Source organism: Mirounga angustirostris, unplaced genomic scaffold (assembly GCF_029215605.1).
Source record: "Mirounga angustirostris isolate CCGP_5_RB_7025 unplaced genomic scaffold, mMirAng1.0.hap1 SCAF_10, whole genome shotgun sequence".
Lineage (NCBI taxonomy): Eukaryota > Metazoa > Chordata > Mammalia > Carnivora > Phocidae > Mirounga > Mirounga angustirostris.
Genome location: NW_026991718.1, coordinates 25222097 through 25243556, shown reverse-complemented (window position 1 = coordinate 25243556; position 21460 = coordinate 25222097). Strand labels below are relative to the sequence as shown.

Sequence of the window (21460 nt, the reverse complement as noted above, 5' to 3'; positions counted from 1 at the left end):
TGCAAACTTATAAACTCATATCTCACCATCCTTTATGTTTTTATCAGTTATCTTTTCCCTTCAGCCACAAGGACTTTACCATTTATTATACTGAAGTTATGAATGCTCATAGTTTTTGTTTATCTGAAAATATCCATATTTCACCTTCATTATTGAATAATACTTTTTGGATATAGGTAGAATTCTGGGCAGAGATTTTTTTCTTTCAGAATTTTAAAGATGTTCCACTCTCTTCTGATTTACATGTTTCTGATAAGAAGTTAGCTGTTAATCAGATTGTTGTCCTCCTGTATATGTTGTTTTTCTATTTTTTTAAGATTCTCTTTCTTTTAATCTTTTCTAAGATTTCTATTACTTTTAAGATTCATTCTTTATCTTTGACCTTTAATAACTTAAATATGATTTGCTTTGCCTCAGTATGGGCTTTTTTGTTTATCTGCTTATTTCTCATTGAATAATTTGAATTTGTAAATTTCTGCCTTTTATCAAATAATCTCTCTTCAAGTTCACTTATTCTTCCTTCCATCTTCTTTGTTCAGCTGTATGTCTATCCCATAATTTTTTTATTTCATAAATTGTATTTTTTGGTTCTAGAATTTCCATCTTTATTTTATTTTACTTTATTTTATTTAAAATCAATTAATTAACATATAGTGTATTATTAGAATTTCCATCTTTAAAAACTCATTTCAATTTCTCATCATTTCCCATTTCTATACTGTGATTTCATGTACTGAAAGCATGTTTTGTTTTATACTTTACTGAGGTTAATTATTGCTATTGGTTAAGTTGTGTCTCCCTCCATATATATATATATTTTTTTTTTTTGAGAGAGAGAGAGCACGAATTGGGGGGGGTGCAGAGGAAGAGGGAGAGAGAGAATCCTAAACAGGCTCCACACTCTGCACAGAGCCTAATGTGGGGCTTGATCCCACAACCCAGAGATCACGACCTGAGTCAAAACCAGGAGTGCGACGCTTAACTGACTGAGTCACCCTGGTGACCCTCTCTCGCAAAACTTCTATGTTGAAGTTCTAACTCCAAGCACTTAAGAATGTGATCCTATTTGGAAAAAGGATCATGGGAGATATAATTAGTTAAAATGAGATTATACTGGAGTAGGGTGGGCTCTTAATCCAATATGACTGGTATCCTTATTAAAAGGAGAAATTTGGACACAGATACATACACATAGGGAGAAGGCTATGTGAAAATGAAGCTTCTACATGCCAAGGAATGCCAAAGATTTCCAGCAAATTACCAGAAACAAGAGGAGAGTCATGGAACAGATTATCCCCCACTGACCTTAGAAGAACTAACCTTGCTGACACCTTGATCTTGGACTTCTAGCCTCCAGCACTGAATGGCAATAAACTTCTGTTGTTTAAGCCATCAAGTTTGTGATATTTGTTATAGCAGCCCTAACAAACTATTGCAATTACAATAGTTTCTTTAAAATCCTCGTCTGCTGATTCTAAGTTTGGTTCATCTTAGTATTGGACTTGATTGATTTTTGTTTCTCTTGAGAATGTGTTTCATTGAATTGATTTTTCCTGTGTCAGGTAATTTCAGACATTATGCATGCTAAGTAGGAGAGATTATGGGTTATATTCTTTTTCTCTTATGAATATTATTTGTTTTAGCTGGCAATTTTCTTGGTTGGGATTGAACTTCAAACTTTGTTTCTTGTGTCTGTTCAGAACTTTGTCTGAGCTGACTTGCTTTAAGTCTCCTATAATGTGCTGTTCAGGAGTCATCCAGAGATATGGGTAGACAGAGTTTAGGAATTCCCTCTCTGGCTCTTTCCTTTTCAGGACTATGGTAAGTTTTATTTTTCACATGTGTCTCTGCTGCTATGTGCATTATTCGGACTGCACTTGTCCAGGCTGAAAGTCTCAGAAAAGGAGTGCTTATGCCTACAACTTTCCATGTCCTCCTGCTATGTGAAGGCCATTTCCCCATCAGTAACTGTTTGCTCCTGTTCATTCTCTAGTAACTTCAGATAGATTTTCTTCCCAGGTTTTGTCATTGCTTTCTGCTTGTGTGTGTGTCTGTCTGTCAGAATCTTAGTCCATTATGTCTGGAAACCAATCTCCTCACCTTCGTTTTTGAAGGATATTTTCATTAGATGTGAAATTTTTTTAAAAGAAGATTTTATTTATTTGAGAGAGAGAGCACATGCTCGAGAGAGAGAGAGAGAGAGAGAGAGAGAGAGAGAGAGAGAGCGCACAAGCAGGGGGAGGGGCAGGCAGAGGGAGAAGGAGAAGAAGGCTCCCCTCCGAGCAGGGAGCCCGATCTAGGGCCCGATCCCAGGACTCTGGGGTCATGATCTGAGCTGAAGGCAGCCTCTTAACCGACTGAGCCACCCAGGGGCCCTAGATGTGAAATTCTTGGTTGAAAATTTTTTTCTTTCAGCACTTCACATGTACCATCCCATTTTCTTCTGGCTTGCATAGCGTCTGAGAAATCTGTTGTACTTATTACCTTTGTCCCTATTACCTAGGTCTTTTTTTTTTTCCTTCTTTCTTTTTTCTGGCTGCTTTAAAGATTTTCCTCCTTATCACTGGTTCTCAGCAAGTCGATTGCTGAGTGTGCTGGGGGTGTGTGTTCATCTTGCTTAGGGTTTACCAAGGTTCTTAGATCTATAAGATGGGGTTCTCATCAAATTTGGAAAGCGTCCCAGGTATAAAGAAACAGCCTCAAACTGGGCAGATGGGACAATGTGTCTTTCATTGGAACAGCCCGTAGGACAGAGCATGAGTGGATGGGGGGAAACTGAGAGGGGCTCCTGAGGCAGTGAGTTGGCACTAAGAGAGAGGAGGAAGAAAGAGCCAAGGAAAGGTGCGGGGGAAGGCTGGGGTGGAGCCTGAAGTAGGGACCAGAGAAGAAAATTAATAGGGATAAAGTAATCCCTATTCGAGGTGGGACATGAAGATGGAAGACTGATGTAGGCAGCACTAGGGTAGAGAAGGTCAACCTGGAGGAGGAAGCGAGGTCAAAGAAAGACGAAGAGATTAAAAGGGGCACACAACTTCGGAGGAGGGCAGCTAAGGAGGTCTGGACACTCAGTCAGAGAAGGCAAGAAGAAATAGGTAATGAACGAGCGGGTGAAGGATGAGAGGAGGGTGGAAAATAGAAGGAAGAACCACGTCTGGCTGTTCAGAGCACGGTAGCATCTCCAGTACCACCACCACGTGGAACCCGACTCATCCGCTCAAAGAGTAGGGAGAGGGGTCCCGCGGCAGAATCCGTAGACTTTAGCCGGAGTCCAGGCCGGCTCCAGGGGGCCGGTGGTGGAGGAGAGGCAAGGCCTCGGACGGGATCACCGCTCCCGGCCGCCACCCTTGCTGGTGCGTCCGTGCGTTGGGGATGCGCCTCTTTGACAGAGGCCGGAGACCCAGGGGCGCAGCCAGCAAAGCAGAGAGAAACGGCGGAGGAATGAGGGCCCTGGGGACGTGGTGGGGTAGAGGGGGCACTGGCTGAGAGGGAGAAGGCGCACCGAGCCCCCAAGCAGAAGGGCTGGAGGGCGCGGGAAGTGCCTTGGATGGCCGGCCCAAGGTCGCAAGAAGGATGCATGACAGGGTGGGAGCGGACGCGGAGTGAAGGAGCGTAGGGAAGCGGAGGGACTGGGGAGATCCAGGCTTGGGGTGGTCTGAGGGTGGAGGCTGCGTGGCGGCGGCCCAGGGGTGCGTTGGGGGCGAGACAACTACCCCGGCTAAATCGTCCCTGTGGTTTTTCTCTTCCGATTTCCTAGTCCTAGAAGCTGCAGCATCAGAGGGCGATGTACGGTGAGGAACAGGTCTTCGAAGGGCAAAGGGAAGACCAGTGGCAGGCGGTGGAGAGGGTGGGCGCGCGGGTGGAGGCGCAGATGTGGCCTAGCCCCAGGCGGGGCGGGGAAGGGGGGCGGGCAGGACACGTTTTTGGCCCCTGGGTCCTCCCCTCCGCCCCGGCTGCCACCCCAAGCGCCAGCCGGGCGAAAGGGGCATTGATGCTGAGCCAAGCCAGGGCTGGCCACGCCGAGCCGAAAGCAGGACGGAAGGGCGGGAGCCAAGGCCGAAGGGGCGGACGCAGGGTGGCGTCTCGCGCCCCATAAAGGGGCCGTGGAGACCGCGCTCTCTTCTGCGCGAGCGGCGGCCACCGGCGGGGAACACGGCGCGATGTCCGTTCACTGCCAGCAGAGCCCGGTGCTGGCAGGCAGCGCCACTTTGGCCGCTCTGGGGGCACTGGTCCTGTACCTCGCGAAGCCCTCCGGCTACGGGAAGTACTCGGAGAGCCTGATGCCCGCCGCCACCCGCCTGCCCGCGCGCGCCGCCTGGTTCCTGCAGGAGCTGCCCTCCTTCGCGGTGCCCGCGGGGATCCTCGCCCGGCAGCCGCGCTCGCTCTTCGGCCAGCCCGCGACGGTGCTCCTGGGCCTCTTCTGCGCACATTACTTCCACAGGTAGCGTTTGCCCGCTGCGGGCGCGGCGCCCCGCCAGGCTCCCGGCGTCCAGGAGCGCGGCGCACTTGGGAACGCCGAGCGGAGCGCGGAGCAGTGCTCGAGGGGAGCCCCGGCGGGGCCGGGCTTCGGGCCGCACGCCGGCCAAGGCGAGAAGCCGTCGCGGGGCAGACGCCCCGGCACCTTGCCTGCCCCGCGCGCCTCTCCGGCCGGCTCCAAATCCTCTGGCTGCTGCGGGGAAGGAGGCGAGCGGGAGGGAGGCGAGCCGGCAAGGTTCCCTCCGCAGCTGCACGCCGGCCGCCTCACCTGTGGCGCTCGCCCCCCTCTCCCGTTCCACCTCCCTTCTCCTTTCCCTTGCAGGGCGGGGGCACGCTGGTTCTGGGATCCGCAGAGAGTCTACGTGTGGGCATGTCCCGAAGGACCCCCGGCTCAGAGGGGCCCATAACTTAATCTTTGCGGGTCGGAGGGAGGTGGGCAGAGCCGGAGCCGGACTTCCCCGTGGGAGAGGCAACGGGATGGGGACCCACTGGCCTGAGCGAGAACCCCACTTCTCAGCACCCTTCCCCGCAAAGGGGGCGGCGCTCGCCACCGCTCCTCTACCTGTCCCGTTCCCGGGGACGGAAGCGTGACGGGGTCGAAGTTAATGTAGAGCTCAAATGCTCTTCTAAATGAAGTCCCAAGTTCAGGACAGCTTTGCCTTCTGGTCTAAGGACAGCCTGAAAAGAAATCAAAGGCTTTCGGACAATGACTGCAGACCCTCAAAAAGACTCCCAGGGGAGGGGAAGAGCGCCTGAGTGAGTTGCTAGTCGTGCCCAGTCAGTTGTCTCTAGGAGCCCCACTGTAACCTTGTGAGATCTGTGTTTATGATGCCCGCTTTATAGACAAAGAAACCGAGGCTGAGCGAGGGTCAGTGACTAACGGGAGGTGATGCAGCTAGTGCCCAGCCAGATTCAAATCTAAGCCCGTGGAACACCACGGTTCAGGGCGTTTTCACCGCGTTCAGCGGGCAGAAACCCCATGCAAGGAGAGTCTGTGACAGAGGAAAGTTGCCAAACCAAGTCAAGAACGGACAGAAGCGCAGCCTTATTTTGAGTAGAGAATTCCTAGGGCCAAAAGATCAAGGAAATCTAGATTGGAAATTAGGGAAAAGAATGCTGGAAGCTGAAAGGCACAATTCTTTTTCATAAGGATGCCTCATTTCATTTGTAGAGAAACAAATTTTAATCTGTCTAATCCTCTGGATCTTCTTTATTGGTTAAGATTTCATATTTATGCAATCTGAACTGAATTCTCATTCTTTTAAAAAGATGAGTACTGGCCAGCAATAAAAACTAAAATTTCAGAAATGGGTGTCCTTTCTGCAAATATTTACTAAAAGTCTGTTGTGGACAAGGTGCAGGCTTAATTAACGACCACATGATCTTACCCAGATTTAAGTGGTTTAATTTGTACAGAAAAAAAATGTTGGGTGCAGGAGTTAAGAGGCTAGCTTTTCATTGCACTGTTTTTGGAACCAACATTTGACAAAAAATATGATTCTATCAGACAGTTACTTTTATCTTCAAATTAACAACTGTCAGACCATAAACAGTATTTTTATGAGGTCATTTCATCTTAAAGTAACGTGTAGTATTTTCCGATGGTCCTATTAACATAATTTTCAGACTTGTTTTTGAAATTAAAGTCACTGTGCACAGTAAATGATGACCAGTACATTAAAAAAAAAAACAACAACAACAAGACACCCAAGGAAATAATTACCCATAAAATGAGTATCAACATACTGTCCATCTTCAGGGGAAAATTTAAAAGTCAAGGATTTGGGGATTGATGCTGAGTGAGGGAAAATTGCCCACTGAAAACACAGTTCTGAGTTAGCTGTTCCTGAGATGTGAAGATATCCCACCCTCCCCTCTTGTGTGAACTCTTTTTTTGAGGCCACTGGAGTATTGGGTCTGTTATTTTGAGGGCTTATGAGGTGCTCAACACTCTTCATGAATTATCTACTAATTCTCATAGGCACTATTTTTACCCCCATTTCGCAGGTGAGAAACTAGGGGGAAGAAATGTTAAATAATCTGCCCAAGGTCACAGAGTAACTTGGGGAGCCGTGGTTCTGACCCAGGGTTCTGAATTCAGATCTCAGGCTCTTAGCTACCATGATAAACTGTTTTATACTTGTTCTTGCCACCTTGTCCTTGCCTTTTAAAAACTATATTTAGGCTTAAAATTATTATTTTTTAATTCTGAAAATAATAAATGTTGACTAAAGAAAAAAAGGAAAATACAAAAGTAGAAAAACACCCATAATTTTAACACCTAAGTATATCAGTGGTTAATGTTTTGGAGCATTTCCAGCAAGGCTTTTATTTTTCTTAGTAGTTTTTTACACAGGCTTGTTATATTGAATATATATAGCTTTGTTCTGCTTGATTACCTAACATTTTATAATAAGTGTTTTCCTACATTATCATGGAGTCTTTGTGAATATAATCTTAATGGCTGCATGGGATTTCATCTCATGTAAAAACAATAATTTATCTATCCATTAATTTAGAGTTGGACATTTAATTTACCCCCTTATTTTGCAGGCGGGGGGGAAGCTAGGTTAAAGTGGTGATGCACATTTTTGCAACCTAAAATCTCTTCAGAAGTTAGGTGTGTTTTCTCAGTCAAGATTCCCAGAAGTGGTTCAAAGCCTGTGAACATTTTTGTTTCGAGGCTTTAGGAGTCATGTGGCTTGATAATGAGGGTACATTAAGAAAAAAGCATCAGGCTGCCTTGACCTCACCTTCCACAGTAAATTGCTTGTGACACAGAGACTAAGATGAAGGGACAAGGGATCAGGAGGAAGGCTGGCTCAGGTGTGGCTTAGACTCTTGGAAAATGTCCCTTCAGGACTGTTCAGAACAGCAATATGTCCTATTGGATAGTAGTTAAAACTCTGTGCTTTTCTCTGTACAAAGAATTTAAGTTCCACAAGGGCAAGGATTTTTGTCTCCTCTCTTCATGGCTGTGTCCATAGTGTATAGAAAAGTGCTGGTACATAGTTGGTAACTCACTGAATTTGTTGAATGCATGAATGAATTCTGCCTCTGACATTGGTACAAACGGTTGGATTGTGGGAGAGCCAGTGATTACTTAGAAATCACTGCTGAGATTGCATGGCTAGGTCAACTGAGATAATTCTCCTCCCTTCAGAATCTATTGTTGTGAATGTTTGGATGGTCTAGCCAAATGGGAATGATTGCTGTGTAAGCACGTTGTCTAACCACATTGCCAAAGTTGTTTGAAGTCAGAGTTATCTCTTGTTGACCTTGCCTACAGCCCTGGAATGATCCTTTGCTCACACTCTCTGATTGATCCTCATTTTCCCAAGAAGGCTTTGTGTCCTATGCAATGATCATCACACCACCCAAGCCTGTGGCAGTTGATGTCTTTTTCAAGACTTGGATGTGACCTTGGTATTAAGCTGAAGAAGGAAAAGAAACCTCTTTTCACAGAAAAGGAGGATTATATTGTGAAAAGTTGCTTGCAGAGTGACTTTTTCATGATGTGTATCCAGAAGCACAGTGTAATGCACACATGAGGGTCGGTTTGAATTTAGATCTTTCCTGGGGTTTAGATGTTTAAACAGATGACATTTCCTAATTAGCCAAATAACATGATGGCTTCCATAAGATGCATTTTTGCTTTATTGGTCAGTTCATTCTCCAGCAGCATGAATTCTTCCCTATTCTTCAAAACTCAGATCAGAATCACTTCCTCCAAGAAGCCTTCTCTGAGTCCCTTCTCTGTGAATCCCGGTGTGATACCATTCCTTGGGCTTTCATAGCAGCCAGTGTGGCGTTCTAGGATGCACTTCACACTCTGGACTATAATTATCTGCTTTAAGGAAACTCCATCCTCATCTGTCCAGCTTCCTCATTTTACAGAAGTAAAGCAACGAGAGGTTTAGCCAATTAGGGGCAAAGAGGAGGCTGGAATTTGAGTCCCCTGATGGGCCTTGCCAATGCTTCTCCAATCTCTTAAGAGATGCCGATGTCTGAACTATTCAGAAGTAATCAAATCTCATGATGGAAACAAACTGATGGTTGCCCCAGGAGGGGGCGGTAGAGAATGGGCAAAATGAGTGATGAGGGGAATGGGAAATACAGGCTTTCAGTAATGGACTGAATAAGTCGCTGGGCTGAAAGGTACAGCACAGGAAATATAGTCGATGGTATTGTAATAGCGTTGTATGGTGACAGATGGGAGCTACACTTGTGGTGAACATAGCATAATATATAAACTTGTGAAAGCACTATGTTGTACACCTGAAACTAAGGTAACATTGTGTGTCCACTATACTTCAGTTAAAAAAAGAGAAATGTGTCTTTAAATATAAAACAAAATCATAAAAACTCAAAAAAAAAGCCTCTCCAAAAACCTCATGAAGGAAATTACTCATTGGCTGAGAGTCAGAGTATTGACTGATGCTTATGTTGGAAACCACCTAGACAAATTTCTTCTCTTGCAGATTGAGAAGAAAGGCCATTCAGGAGAAGCCACATTCTTGTGGTCACTTAATCATGTGTTAAGGACGTTTATGAGGTATAATTTGATCAAGTATGATTAACTGAAAATTGTTCAGAATGAGGGTTAGCAAACTTTTTCTGTAGAAAAGCCAGATAGTAACTCTTTTAGGGTTCGTAGGCATACAGTCTCTGTTACAACTATTATACTCTGCTATTGTAGCATGAAAGCAGCCACAGATAATATGGACACACATGAGTGTGGTTGTGTTCCAGTAAAACTTCACTTACACAAACAGGGAGTGGGCAGTATTTGGCCTGTGGGCCCCAGTTTTGGCCAGCCCCTGCTTAAGAAAACCATGAATGGCATGCTCTACAATCAGTAAATTGATTACATTCCTGGTAATACTATAATAAAATTTTGTTAAATCCTGTAGCAAAGCAGTGGGCCAATTCTAGGATATATCTGGTCCATTTAAACAGGAATTTAGTAGTAACATCATTTTCTGAGAATCCCTAGGTTCCAAGTCCTTTATCTGAACACTTGTGGGAAATAGTAGGAGTCTTGGAGTTTACATTCTAAATGGGTCGACATCATAAGCACATCTGAAAAATGTAGAGCTCTGTTTGCCAAAAATATAAACAAGTGTTCGAGATCTTGACCATTTCATTTTTGCCACATTGAAGAAAAGCTGAAGTTCTTGCTCATTCTACCGTAACGTCACTTAAAAAGAACAAACAAGATGAGGAAACAATGATCCAAATTGGTGAAGTGGTGTGTATGAAGTCACATGGCTAGGAAGGGACAGAGTGGGGCTTGAACCCAGTGTCCTGATTCTTTTTTTTTTTTTTAATTTTTTTATTCTTATGTTAATCCCCATACATTACAACATTAGTTTTAGATGAAGTGTTCCATGATTCATTGTTTGTGCACAACACCCAGTGCTCCATGCAGAATGTGCCCTCCTAAATACCCACCACCAGGCTAACCCATCCTCCCACCCCCCTCCCCTCTAGAACGCTGTTTGTTTTTCAGAGTCCATCGTCTCTCATGGTTCGTCTACCCCTCCGATTTCCCCCGCTTCATTCTTCCCCTCCCGCTACCTTCTTCTTCTTCTTCTTTTTTTTTTTCTTAACATATATTGCATTATTTGTTTCAGAGGTACAGATCTGAGATTCAACAGTCTTGCACAATTCACAGCGCTTACCAGAGCACATACCCTCCCCAGTGTCTATCACCCAGTCACCCCATCCCTCCCACCCCACCCCCCACTCCAACAACACTCAGTTTGTTTCCTGCGATTAAGAATTCCTCATATCAGTGAGATCATATGATACATGTCTTTCTCTGTTTGACTTATTTCACTCAACATAATACCCTCCAGTTCCATCCACGTCGTTGCAAATGGCAAGATCTCATTCCTTTTGATGGCTGCATAATATTCCATTGTATATATATACCACATCTTCTTTATCCATTCATCTGTCGATTGTCCTGATTCTTTATCAGAGTTCCACATGCTCAGAACCATGCAAAGTCCTATGGGAGACACCGAAGTACAACACCTTGACCTCCAGGAGGAAGACAAAGAAAGAATCACCATTATGTGTCTCTCATTCTTTCTCGCATGAAAGTTGGTGGTGGCAATGTCAGTCTGAGAGGCTTAGAGCAGGTGGGGAAATGCAAACTGAGGGGGACCTCCACGGGGCCACAGTCATGCCCCTGAATGTGCTGTCTCTGATGCTTCTCTGTGCTTGGGTGTTCATGGACTGGAGGGCACTCCTCTCCCCCAGCCAAGTTCAGAACCAACTGAGAGGTAAACCTAGGAGTTAAGCAACAGTGACCACCCTTATTAGAGTTCATTAAAGCTGATTTGGGGCAATGTGGCTTACATGTGGGCCTCCTAACACTGTACCTCAAAAATGCCCAGCAACACTCACAGCTGAACAAGCACAGGCCTTTCCCAGTGGAGCCTGTTCTGAGAAAGCAGCAGAGTGGGAGGTGGGCTGAGCTGCACACACCACTTGAGAGGTGCTGCTTTTAAGTTTACCAGTCAGGCAATTCGCTTCTCCTTCCCTGAGGAGGAATGAGTTGGGGACAGTGGAAAGGCCGGGAGGGATACTCAAAATGATGGGCCCTCAGCCAGCAGGAGGGGGAAGCATAAATGCTTTCTGTTTTGTTTTTTTTTTATTATGTTAATCACCATACATTATATCATTAGTTGTTTTTTTTTTTTAAAGATTTTATTTATTTGACAGAGAAACAGCAAAAGAGGGAACACAAGCAGGGGGAGTGGGAGAGGGAGAAGCAGGCTTCTCGCCAAGCAGAGAGCCTGATGCGGGGCTCGATCCCAGGACCCTGGGATCATGACCTGAGCCGAAGGCAGACGCTTAACGACTCAGCCACCCAGGTGCCCCTATATCATTAGTTTTTGATGTAGTGTTCCATGATTCATTGTTTGCGTATAACACCCAGTGCTCCATTCAGTACGTGCCCTCTTTAATACCCATCACCAGGCTAACCCATCCTCCCACCCCCTCCCCTCTAGAACCCTCAGTTTGTTTCTCAAAGTCCATAGTCTCTCATGGTTTGTCTCCCCCTCCGAATGCTTTCTGTTTCTAGAACAGAAAAGTTGTCTACCTATTGATTTTTGCCAGAGCCTGGCAACTTGGTTCTGGAGCCTGGGGCCCCTCCCATTCTGCTTTTTGACTCCCTGCCACATATGGCAATGGGGCCATCAAAATCTGGAATCAAGTTGTTTAAAAAGTCGCCGTGCTCAACCCAGGATCCTTTAGTAAGAGCTCAGCATAGGAGGTCTAAATTAAAAAACCCTCTGAACTGAGGCCAGCACTGCAATTTGCCTTCCATTTGGTTAGGGAAGGGGGCAAAGAAAAGGGAAACCAATATTTATTGAGCTCGGGGTGTTCCAGGAATTATGTTACATGATTTACATTGGTTATCTCATTTTGTCTTTGAGACAATCCACTATTATTAATGCTATTTCACAAATGACTGCACTCCATCTGATCGCAGTGATTGGTGGGGGTGAGTGGGAGTGATGGGCAGGCACTGGAGCGGGTCCTGAAAGGATGGTCCATTCCCAGACTTTTGGGGTGGGAATGTGATGGTCAGGAAAAGGGGCCTGATAACCTATGACATAAAATTGCCCGGTTCTTCAGATACTCTGACTTGGAATGCCTCTCCTCCTTTTAATACCAAATATCTTTTGAATATATGCCATAATATCCAATCCTCCTATCCAGACCTTAATCAGGCTCCACGCCCTTTTCAAAACTCTTCTTTTATACTTGGGACATGCTGTCAAAAGCTGATCCTAGAACTTACTGTGAAGAAAATAGGCAATATGCTTTTGACAGTTTTCCTACCTGACTGTGAAACACCCCGTGATCCTTTTCTGTGTATGGTGTCTGTTTCTCTCTCCTGCCCCTATTTGCTCTCTTTAACAACAGTACAAGGCCTCACTTCAGTCTCTCATTGAGTGTTTTTTACTTGCCCAAAGTTGTATATCTGATAAACAAATCTAAATATTAGAGTATTGGATCCTTTGTTTTCATATTATTGAGTTTTGAAAGTTCTTTATATATTCTGGATACAAATCCTTTACCAGATATATGCTTTGCAAGTTTTTTCCCCCAGTCTGTGTGGCTTTTATTTTTCATTCTCTTGACCATGTCTTTTGAAAAGCAGAAGTTTAAAATTTTAATGCGACCCAATTTTTCTATTTGTTTTTGTGCTTTTGGTGTCATATCAAAGAAATCCTTAGGTCATGAGGGTTTTCTCTTAGTTTCCTTATAAAAGATTTATAACTTTGGGTTTTACATTTATGTATGTGATCCATCTTGAGTTAATTTTTTTTTACATGGGGGAGGGGCAGAGGGACATGGCGAGAAAGAATCTTAGGTGGGTTCCAAGCCCAGCATGGAGCCTGACATGGGGCTTAGTCTCACAATCCTGAGATCATGACCTGAGCTGAAATCAAGAGTTGGACACTTAACCGACTGAGCCACCCAGGCGTCCTGAGTTAATTTTTATATAGTGTTAGCAGTATGAATCAAAGTATGAATCTCCTTTTATTGTGTATGGATATCCAATTGTTTCAGTATCATTCATTGAAAATACTGTTCTTTCTTTAATGAATTGCTCTTGCATCTAGTGATATGAACAGATACTTCGCTAAAGAAAACATAAAGGCAAATAAAAGCATGAAAAGATGCTCAACATCATTAGTCATTAGGGAAATGTAAATGAAAGCAAAATGTGATACCAGTATGCAACCACTAGAATGGCTGAAATTAAAAAGACTGACCATACTAATTCACCTACATCGTTGATGGGAATGTACAATGGCAATCACTTTGGAGAGTATTTTGACAGTCTCTTAAAAAGTTAAACATAAATCTACCATATGACCTAGCCATTCCATTGCTAGCTATTTTCCCAATAAAAATAAAAGCACATATTTATAGAAAGATTTGTATGCAAATGTTGGTAGTAGCTTTAGTTGTGGTAGCCAAAACCTGGAAACAACCCAAATGTCCATTAACAGGTGAATTAGCAAACAAAGTGTGTTATATCCATATAATAGAATACTACTCATCAATAAAAATGAAGGAACTATTGATGTGTGCTACAACATGGGATGAAATTCAAAATAATTATTCTGGGTAAAAGAAACCAAGCCAAAAGAGTGCATGCTTTATGATTCCATTTATATAGAATTCTATGAGCTTGAAACTAATCTAGAGTACATAAAGTATCAGTGGTTTCCTAGGGGAAAACAGGGATAGAAGGTGGGATTATGAAGGGTATGAGCAAAATTTGGTGGTGATGGATGTGTTCATGATTTGATATCATGATAGTTTCAAAATTTATCAGAGTACATACTTTAAATATGTGCAGTTGGTTGTTAATTATACCTCAATAAATATTAAAAAAATTGTAGGTGGGCCAGTGGGAAAATTATATGTATATGTGGCCCTGTGTCCCACTGAGAATTGCTCTAAGTTTTTGTGAGGCTAATCTGGCAATGTTTAAAAAATAGCTGAAAAACTGTTCACTTTTTTTTGGTTTCATTTTGGGTTTTTTTTGGCTCAGGAATTTCATTTAGGGGAAATTCTCAAGGGAAAGAATCTAAAAGAAAGAAATCAATTTATATAAAATTATAGTGTTACTATTCACAACTGTGAAACACTGGAAGTTACTTAAATGCTCTATAACTAAGTGCTGATTATAATGAATATGATTAAATATCAGGTATACTTACAAATATTAGTTTTTTGGGCTATATGATGAAAATAGGTATATAAAATCATTTAGTAAAAAACAGCACATAAAGAGTACACTGAAAAATCCACATTAACATGTATGAATTAATATTGGTAATGGTTGGAATACAAAATGATGGAATTAGCTGATACTTCAGGTTTGCATTTTTCTTTTCTAAGATTTATTTTAGAGTGGGGGGGGCAGAGGGAGAGGGAGAAAGAGTATCTCAAGCAGACTCCTTGCTTGATCTCATGACCCTGAGATCATGACCTGAGCTGAAATCAAGAGTCCGATGCTCAGCTGACTGAGTCACCCAGGTGCCCCGGGTTTGCATTTTTTCTTGTAATATTTTCAGTGTCCACTAAACTTAATAGGAGAAATAACACTGATATTACAAGATTTTAAGAAGTACCTTGCAAACTGACCATGCAATTAAGTTTCCATAGAGATCAAGATACTCCTACAAGTAGGTGCTGCTCTGAAGGATTTGCTTTGAGGGAAAAGTCACCATTTATGTGTAAGTTCTCTTTTACTAAGCCACTATGACATCACTAGCTCCTGAAATTGTCACCTTTCATATTGATACTTTGAGTTTGGATGTTGAAGGTCCCTTAAAATGTAATCGTGTTACTTGGTAAGTTGTCAACACACAAATATCCTTTTTATATCTGTGGGGGTATCACCTCTCTCATTCTTAATAATGGTAATTTATGTCTTCTCACTACCTCCCCATCTGTCTAGTTAGAGCTTTATCAATTTTATTAATCTTCTCAACCAGAGTTTGGTTTCATTGAGTTTCTCTATTGATTTTTCTGTTTCCTATTTGTTTTCTGTTTTGATATTTATTTATTTATTTATTTTTTAAAAGATTTTATTTATTTTTTAGATAGCGAGTGAGAGAGAAACAGCATGAGAGGGGAGAGTGTCAGAGGGAGAAGCAGGTTCCCTGCTGAGCCGGGAGCCCGACGTGGGACTCGATCCCAGGACCCTGGGATCATGACCTGAGTCGAAGGCAGACGCTTAACCATCTGAGCCACCCAGGCGCCCCTGTTTTGATATTTATATTTATCTTCCTTCTACTTTGGGTTTGATTTGTTCTCCTTTTTCTAGTATCTTAAGGCAGAAATTCAAGTTATAGATTGAGACCTTCTCCTTTTTCTAATGTAGGCACTTACCGCTATGAGTTTCACACAAAAAACTGCTTATTGCACCTCACAAATTCTTATGTGTTGCTTTCATCTTAATTCATTTCAAAATATCTTTTTTATTCCTTCTCTGATCCATGGGTTATTTGGAAGGGTGCTATTTGGTTTCCAAATGTTTAGGGATTTTATGTTACTAATTTATAATTGAATTCCGCTGTGGAATATTGCTATTTGTTTCTATTTGTCCCTCTGTTGTTTGTTCCCATTTTCTCTTTATCCTCTATCATTTGGATTGTTATTTTTTCATTTTATATCTTTTTGGCTTATTACCTATAACTCTTTTGTTAGTTTGTTTATAGGTTTATTGCATGCATCTTAAATTTATCACAGTCTACCTTCAAGTATTATTATGCCATTTCATGTACAGTATAAGAATATGAAATAAATACTTCCATTTCTTTTGAAATTTATGTGACCATCATTATTTATTTTACTTATATACATGCTATAAAAAGCTTCACCATACTGCTATTATTTTTTAAACAATTATCTTTTTTAAAAAAGATTTTATTTATTTATTTGAGAGAGAGACAGAATGAGAGAGAGAGAGAGAGCTTGAGCAGTGGGGAGAGGCAGAGGGAGAAGCTGACTCCCTGCTGAGTGGGGAGCCTGATGCAGGGCTCAATCCCAGGACCATGAGATCATGACCTGAGCTGAAAGCAGATGCTTAACTGACTGAGCCACCCAGGCATCCCAGTCAATTATCTTTTAAAGAGATTTAAATAATAAAAAACATATATTTACCTGTGTAGTTGCCACTTCTGATATTCTTCACTTTTGGGGATTGATCCATATTTATATCTGGTATTATTTTTTATTTTGCCTGAAGAACTTTATTTCTTTTAGAACAGTTCTTTTAGATTTTGAATATCTGAAAATGTCTTTATGTCTCCTTTGTTTTTGAAGATATGTATTTCTAGGATATAGAATTCTAGAATGACAGCTATCCTCATGAAGTACTTTAAAGATGTAACTCCATTGTCATCTTGCTTGCATTGTTTATAAAAAGAAATCTGCTGTCCTTCATATCTTTGTTCCTATGTATGCATGTCTTTTTATCTCTGTCTACTTTTAGTATTTTCTCCTTATCATTGGTTTTGAGCAATTTATTATGTTCTTTGGCGTAGTTTTCTTCATGACTTTAATGCTGGGGTTCTTTAAACTCCTTAGATCCATGGATTTAAGGTTTTCATCAAATTTGGACTATTTTTATACATTATTCTTCATCTCCCTGCTTCTCTCTCCTATTGTTCAGAAACTGCAATTACAAATCTATGAGGCCCACACATGTATAAAACCATCCCAGAACTTGCTGATGCTCCTTTCATTTTTCCTGATTCTTTTTTTTTCAGTGTATTTCATTTTGAGTAGTTTCTATTGCTATGTTTTCAATTCATAGTCTTTTCTAGGGCATTGTCTTAGCCTGTTAATTCCATCCGGGATATTTTCAACTCGGACATTGTAGTTTTAATCACTAGAAGTGTGATTTTGGTCTTTCTGCTGTCTTCCATGTCTCTACTTAATTTTGTGAACATGTGGAATGCAGTTATAATAGCTGTTTTTTAAAAATTGAAGTACTTTCAGGTGTATGACATAGTGATTCAACCAGTTTATACATTTTGCTGTGCTCACCACAGTGTAGCTACCATTGGTCACATACAACACTTTTATAATACCAATGACTATATTCCCCATGCCATACCTTTTATCCCCATGATTTATTCATTCCATAACTGGAATAGTTATAATAGCTGTTTTAATGTCATTGTCTGCTAATTCTAACATCTCTAGCATTTCTGTGTCAGTTTTGATTGATTTTTCTTCCAATTATGGGGAAGAAATGCCTGGTAATCTTTGATTGGTTGGTCAATCTTTGATTGGTTGGGTGTTAAATATTTTTGTATTCCTATAAATATTCTTGAGCTTTACTCTGGGATGCAGTTAAATTACTTGGAAATAATTTAATCCTTTCAGGTCTTGATCTGATTTTTCTAAGTGGTTTTAGAAGAGTGCTAGTGACAGGGCTAATTAATCCTTTCCTCTGAGGTAAGACCTTTATGAATATTCTATCCAATGTCCCATGTATTATGACTTTCTATGTCTGCCCCCCCCCCAACGGAAGGGGGGCTTTATTCCTGACCATGTATGAATACTGGGCACTGTTCCCTTTAATCCTTTTGAGTCATCCTTTCCTTACATAAATGCATTAATTAAGGCTCTGCTGAATACTTGAGAAGGATTCTCTGCAGGTCTCTTTGTATCTCTCTCATCTTCAGTATTCTGTCCTGAGACTTCTAGATTTCTTGATCTAGAATCTCAGTTGTGTTTCCTCAGTGCAGCAAGTCTTTAAACTTCTGTCTGAGATCCCCTTCCCTGAAAGGGAAAATTCTCTCAAAGAAGTAACCTGGATCAGTTGTTATAAGGCTCACGTCATTTTTATGTGTCTCTCAGGGATCCTTGTCTTTCATTGCCTGATGTTCAATGTTTTGTAAATCATTATTTCATGTAATTTGTCTTGTTATTTTGTATTTTTGTTGTTTAGCCTGGAGGGTAAATCTAGTCCTTGTTACTCCATCTTGACTGGAAACAAAAGTCCCTCCAATGGGTTTTAGCATTTATCTTTGCTAATTTGATCATTTGTAGTACTTGCTGACTTGTAGGTTTTAGTAGCCTCTGCTTGTACTCAGTGTTATTATACTGAAGCTCATTGGTTTGTGTTTCTAAACTTTCCACCAATTTGTTATGAGTGTTTCTGTCTTAGCTCAGGTTGCTATAACAAAACATCATAATTGAGACATCTAGGTGGCTCAGTCAGTTAAGCATCTGCCTTCAGCTCAGGTCATGATCCCAGGGTCCAGGGATCGAGTCCTGCATTGGGCTCCTTGCTCAGCAGGGAGCCTGCTTCTCCCTCTGACTGCTGTTCCTTCTGCTTGTGCTCTCTCTCTCTCTGATAAATAAATAAATAAATAAATAATCAATCAATCAATCTTAAAAAAAAAAAAACCACCATAATCTGGGTGGTTTATCAACAACAGAAATTTATTTCTCACATTCTGGAGGCTGGAAGTCTAAGATCATGGTGCCAGCAAGGTCCAATTTGGGTGATGGCCCTTTTCTGGGTTTCAGATGGCTGACTTCCTGTTGTATCCTCACATGGTGGAAATAGGGTGAGTTAGCTCTCTGGCCTCATTTTAAAGGGCACTAATCCTGTTCATGAAGGTTCAACCTTCATGACCTAATTACCTCCAAAGGCCCCATCTCCAAATACCATCACATTGTGGATTAGATTTTAACATGAATTTTTGGGGGACACAAGCATTTCATCCATAATAGTTTCCTTTTTTTTCTCCATTTAACCCTATTGCTTTTTCCGTCCTCGGGCTTAATGTGCAATGACCTTTAGGTCCCATGTTACAAGTGTCTAAACTTGTGGAGAGCTAAGCATGATAGGAGAATGGTGGCTTCCTTTATAGGAGTTAAGTGGCTCCGTGTAGCTGTTGCTGGCAAGGTGGCCCTAAGACAATAAGGCGGGGGATAGAGTGTGGGAGATATCAGCAGGTGCTTATGAATGACAGGTCTGAAACTTTCACATGGTAAATTCTGCCACAAAGAATCCAGAAAAGGATTTTTCTTTTTTTCATCAGTGTGAACAATGGAAGATGTAGGAGGGAGATGCACTGAGGCAGATCCATCTTTGAAAGTTGTGCCCTTTGATCAGGGCTACTAAGTCCCAGGACAATATTTGTAGAATGTAGATATGAAGGTAGAAACTTCTCAGAGGTTCTCAGAATGATGACACTATATAGGCCTCATTGGCACATATCTGTACAGAACAGTTTCCAAACAATAGGAGAAGCCCTATAAAGCTGGGCTGCAGTATGAAGCCAAACAGCTGGAATTAGAAAACCAGAAATTTCTTTTTGCAAACAATGAGAAATAAAGGAGACAAAACTGCAGCTTAGAGAAATGATGTATTTGTGTCCAACAGTGAACATGCCTTGCCCTGAGCCTACAATAATAGGCTTACTGAACTTTGTGCTTCAAGCTGAAAACTACCCCATGCCACCATTTACAATTCATTTATTTGGTCATGAGCAGTTAGCATGAATGGTTGAGCAGGTATGCCTACACAATGCCAAAATCCACCTCAAATTGATCAACTTAAACAAAAAAGTTAAACTAGTTATTCAAATTAATCTATTAGTTACTCAGGCCAAGAGGTTGATCTGATTCTCTTTGTACACTCAGATTTTCACCTTTGAGGGTATAAGTAGTGGTCAGTAGTAGTATGTCTCTTGTAGGAGATTGTACCTCAATGATGATTATCTTTCTATCACTCAGAGGAACACTCAAAGTTCCTTAAAACTTTGGTAATTCATCATATGTTTAGATTGAACTTCTATGTAGGGGCAGAAAGAAAAAGAAGTGAGTTCCAGGGTCTCCCAGTACTACCAGAACATAAATATAAAGATATAAAAACACATAAGTAGAAAATTAAAAATAGTTTGCTGTATTTTAGGTCTTCATGAGCTAATCATCTCAATGTTTTTCGTAAGTTAAATAGATCTGCTGGATCATGACCACTAGATAATTCAAACCAGATGACATCTGCTGGACGTTGACAATGGGACCTGACTATCCTCACTTGTAGGGTGTCGGAGCAAGATGAGAAGTCACAGGATCCTTTGGGGAAACCTCACATTGAATTTTTCCCATGGTACAGTCTTTGATACGAAATGGTCAGCTACTCCACTGCAGGAAAAAACAGTGTGGTATTATTGACTTGGGCCTTTTGCTAGGTTTTGCATTCTAATTTCTCTGTGTAGACATAGCTTTTGGAGAAGCCAAACATCTAGCCAATGCTAACTTGAAAAAATTAGTTAAATCTGCAATTGGAGGTTATTATGTCAGTGTTTTTTAACCCTGGCTGCACATTAGAATCATCTGGGGGAACTCTTAAGAACTGCTGATGTTCAGGATTCTACACTGAAGATTATGAATAATTTGTCTTCAGTGTGCTTCTTCCTCCTTAATGTGTTCCTAAAGCCCTTTGAGTGATTTGAAAGTGCTACCAGAAGTGAGAACTTCTGATGTAGACAAATTTCCACATAGTAACTGCTATAGAGCAGTGGTCAAGAGCATAAACTCTGGAATTAGCTCCACCTGGACTTAATTCGTAGCTCTGATATTTCATAGCTGTGTGACCCTGAGCTAGCTTAATCTCACTGTGCCTCAGTTTCCTGATCTGTAAAATGGGATAATTATAATAATATCTATCTCCTAGGGTAACTATAAAGATTAAATGAGTTAATGTCGCAAAGAACATAGTAAGCACTATATAAACATTAGCTGTCTGTTGTCCTTTGTTGGTATTTCCCTACCAAATGTCTGAACTGAAATTAATTTCAATGGCCTAATATTATTCTAACAAGGTGTATTAGTTCCCTGTAGCTGCTATAACAAATTACCACAAAGTGGGCAGCTTAAAATAACATAAATTTTTTTTCTCTCACCATTCTGGAGGCCAGAAGTCTGAAATCATGGTGTCAGCAGGGCTTTGCTCCCTCAGGAAGCTCGCATTCCTTCTCTCTTCCATCTTCTGGTGGCTGTCAGCATTCCTTGGCTTAGGGTCACATCTCTGTTCTCTGTCTTCACATTGTCTTTTCTCTGTGTGTCTTTCTTCTCTTTTTCTGTCCCTTTCTTGTATGAGGATACATGTGATTGCATTTAAGGTACACCAAAACTATCCAGGATAATCACCTCAAGATCCTTAATTTAATCACATCTTTTGCCATATAACACAATCTTCACTCTTTTGTTATAAAGTAATATTCAAAGTTCTGGGGATTAGGGCATGGACACATCTTTTCTAGGGGGCCACCATTCAACCCATGACACCAGGTCCATAAAAAAATGTAAGCTTGGATGGGATGCATCACTGACTCATTCCATGTTTAGTCACCTTTGCATTTGGCCCACACATCCCACTCTCTCATATATCCAAAACCATTATTTACAG

The 21460-nt window shown here is 41.6% G+C and overlaps 1 protein-coding gene across 1 annotated transcript in view; it reads left to right on the top strand.

Annotated features, from left to right (window-relative positions):
* Positions 1-4157: 4157 nt before the first annotated feature.
* The window catches only part of SRD5A2 (steroid 5 alpha-reductase 2), a 46670-nt gene continuing 29367 nt past the window's right edge, over positions 4158-21460 (top strand). The window contains exon 1 of the mRNA XM_045883731.2: positions 4158-4438. Within this exon, the coding sequence (XP_045739687.1) occupies positions 4158-4438 (281 nt within the window). The remainder of the gene's footprint in view (positions 4439-21460) is intronic.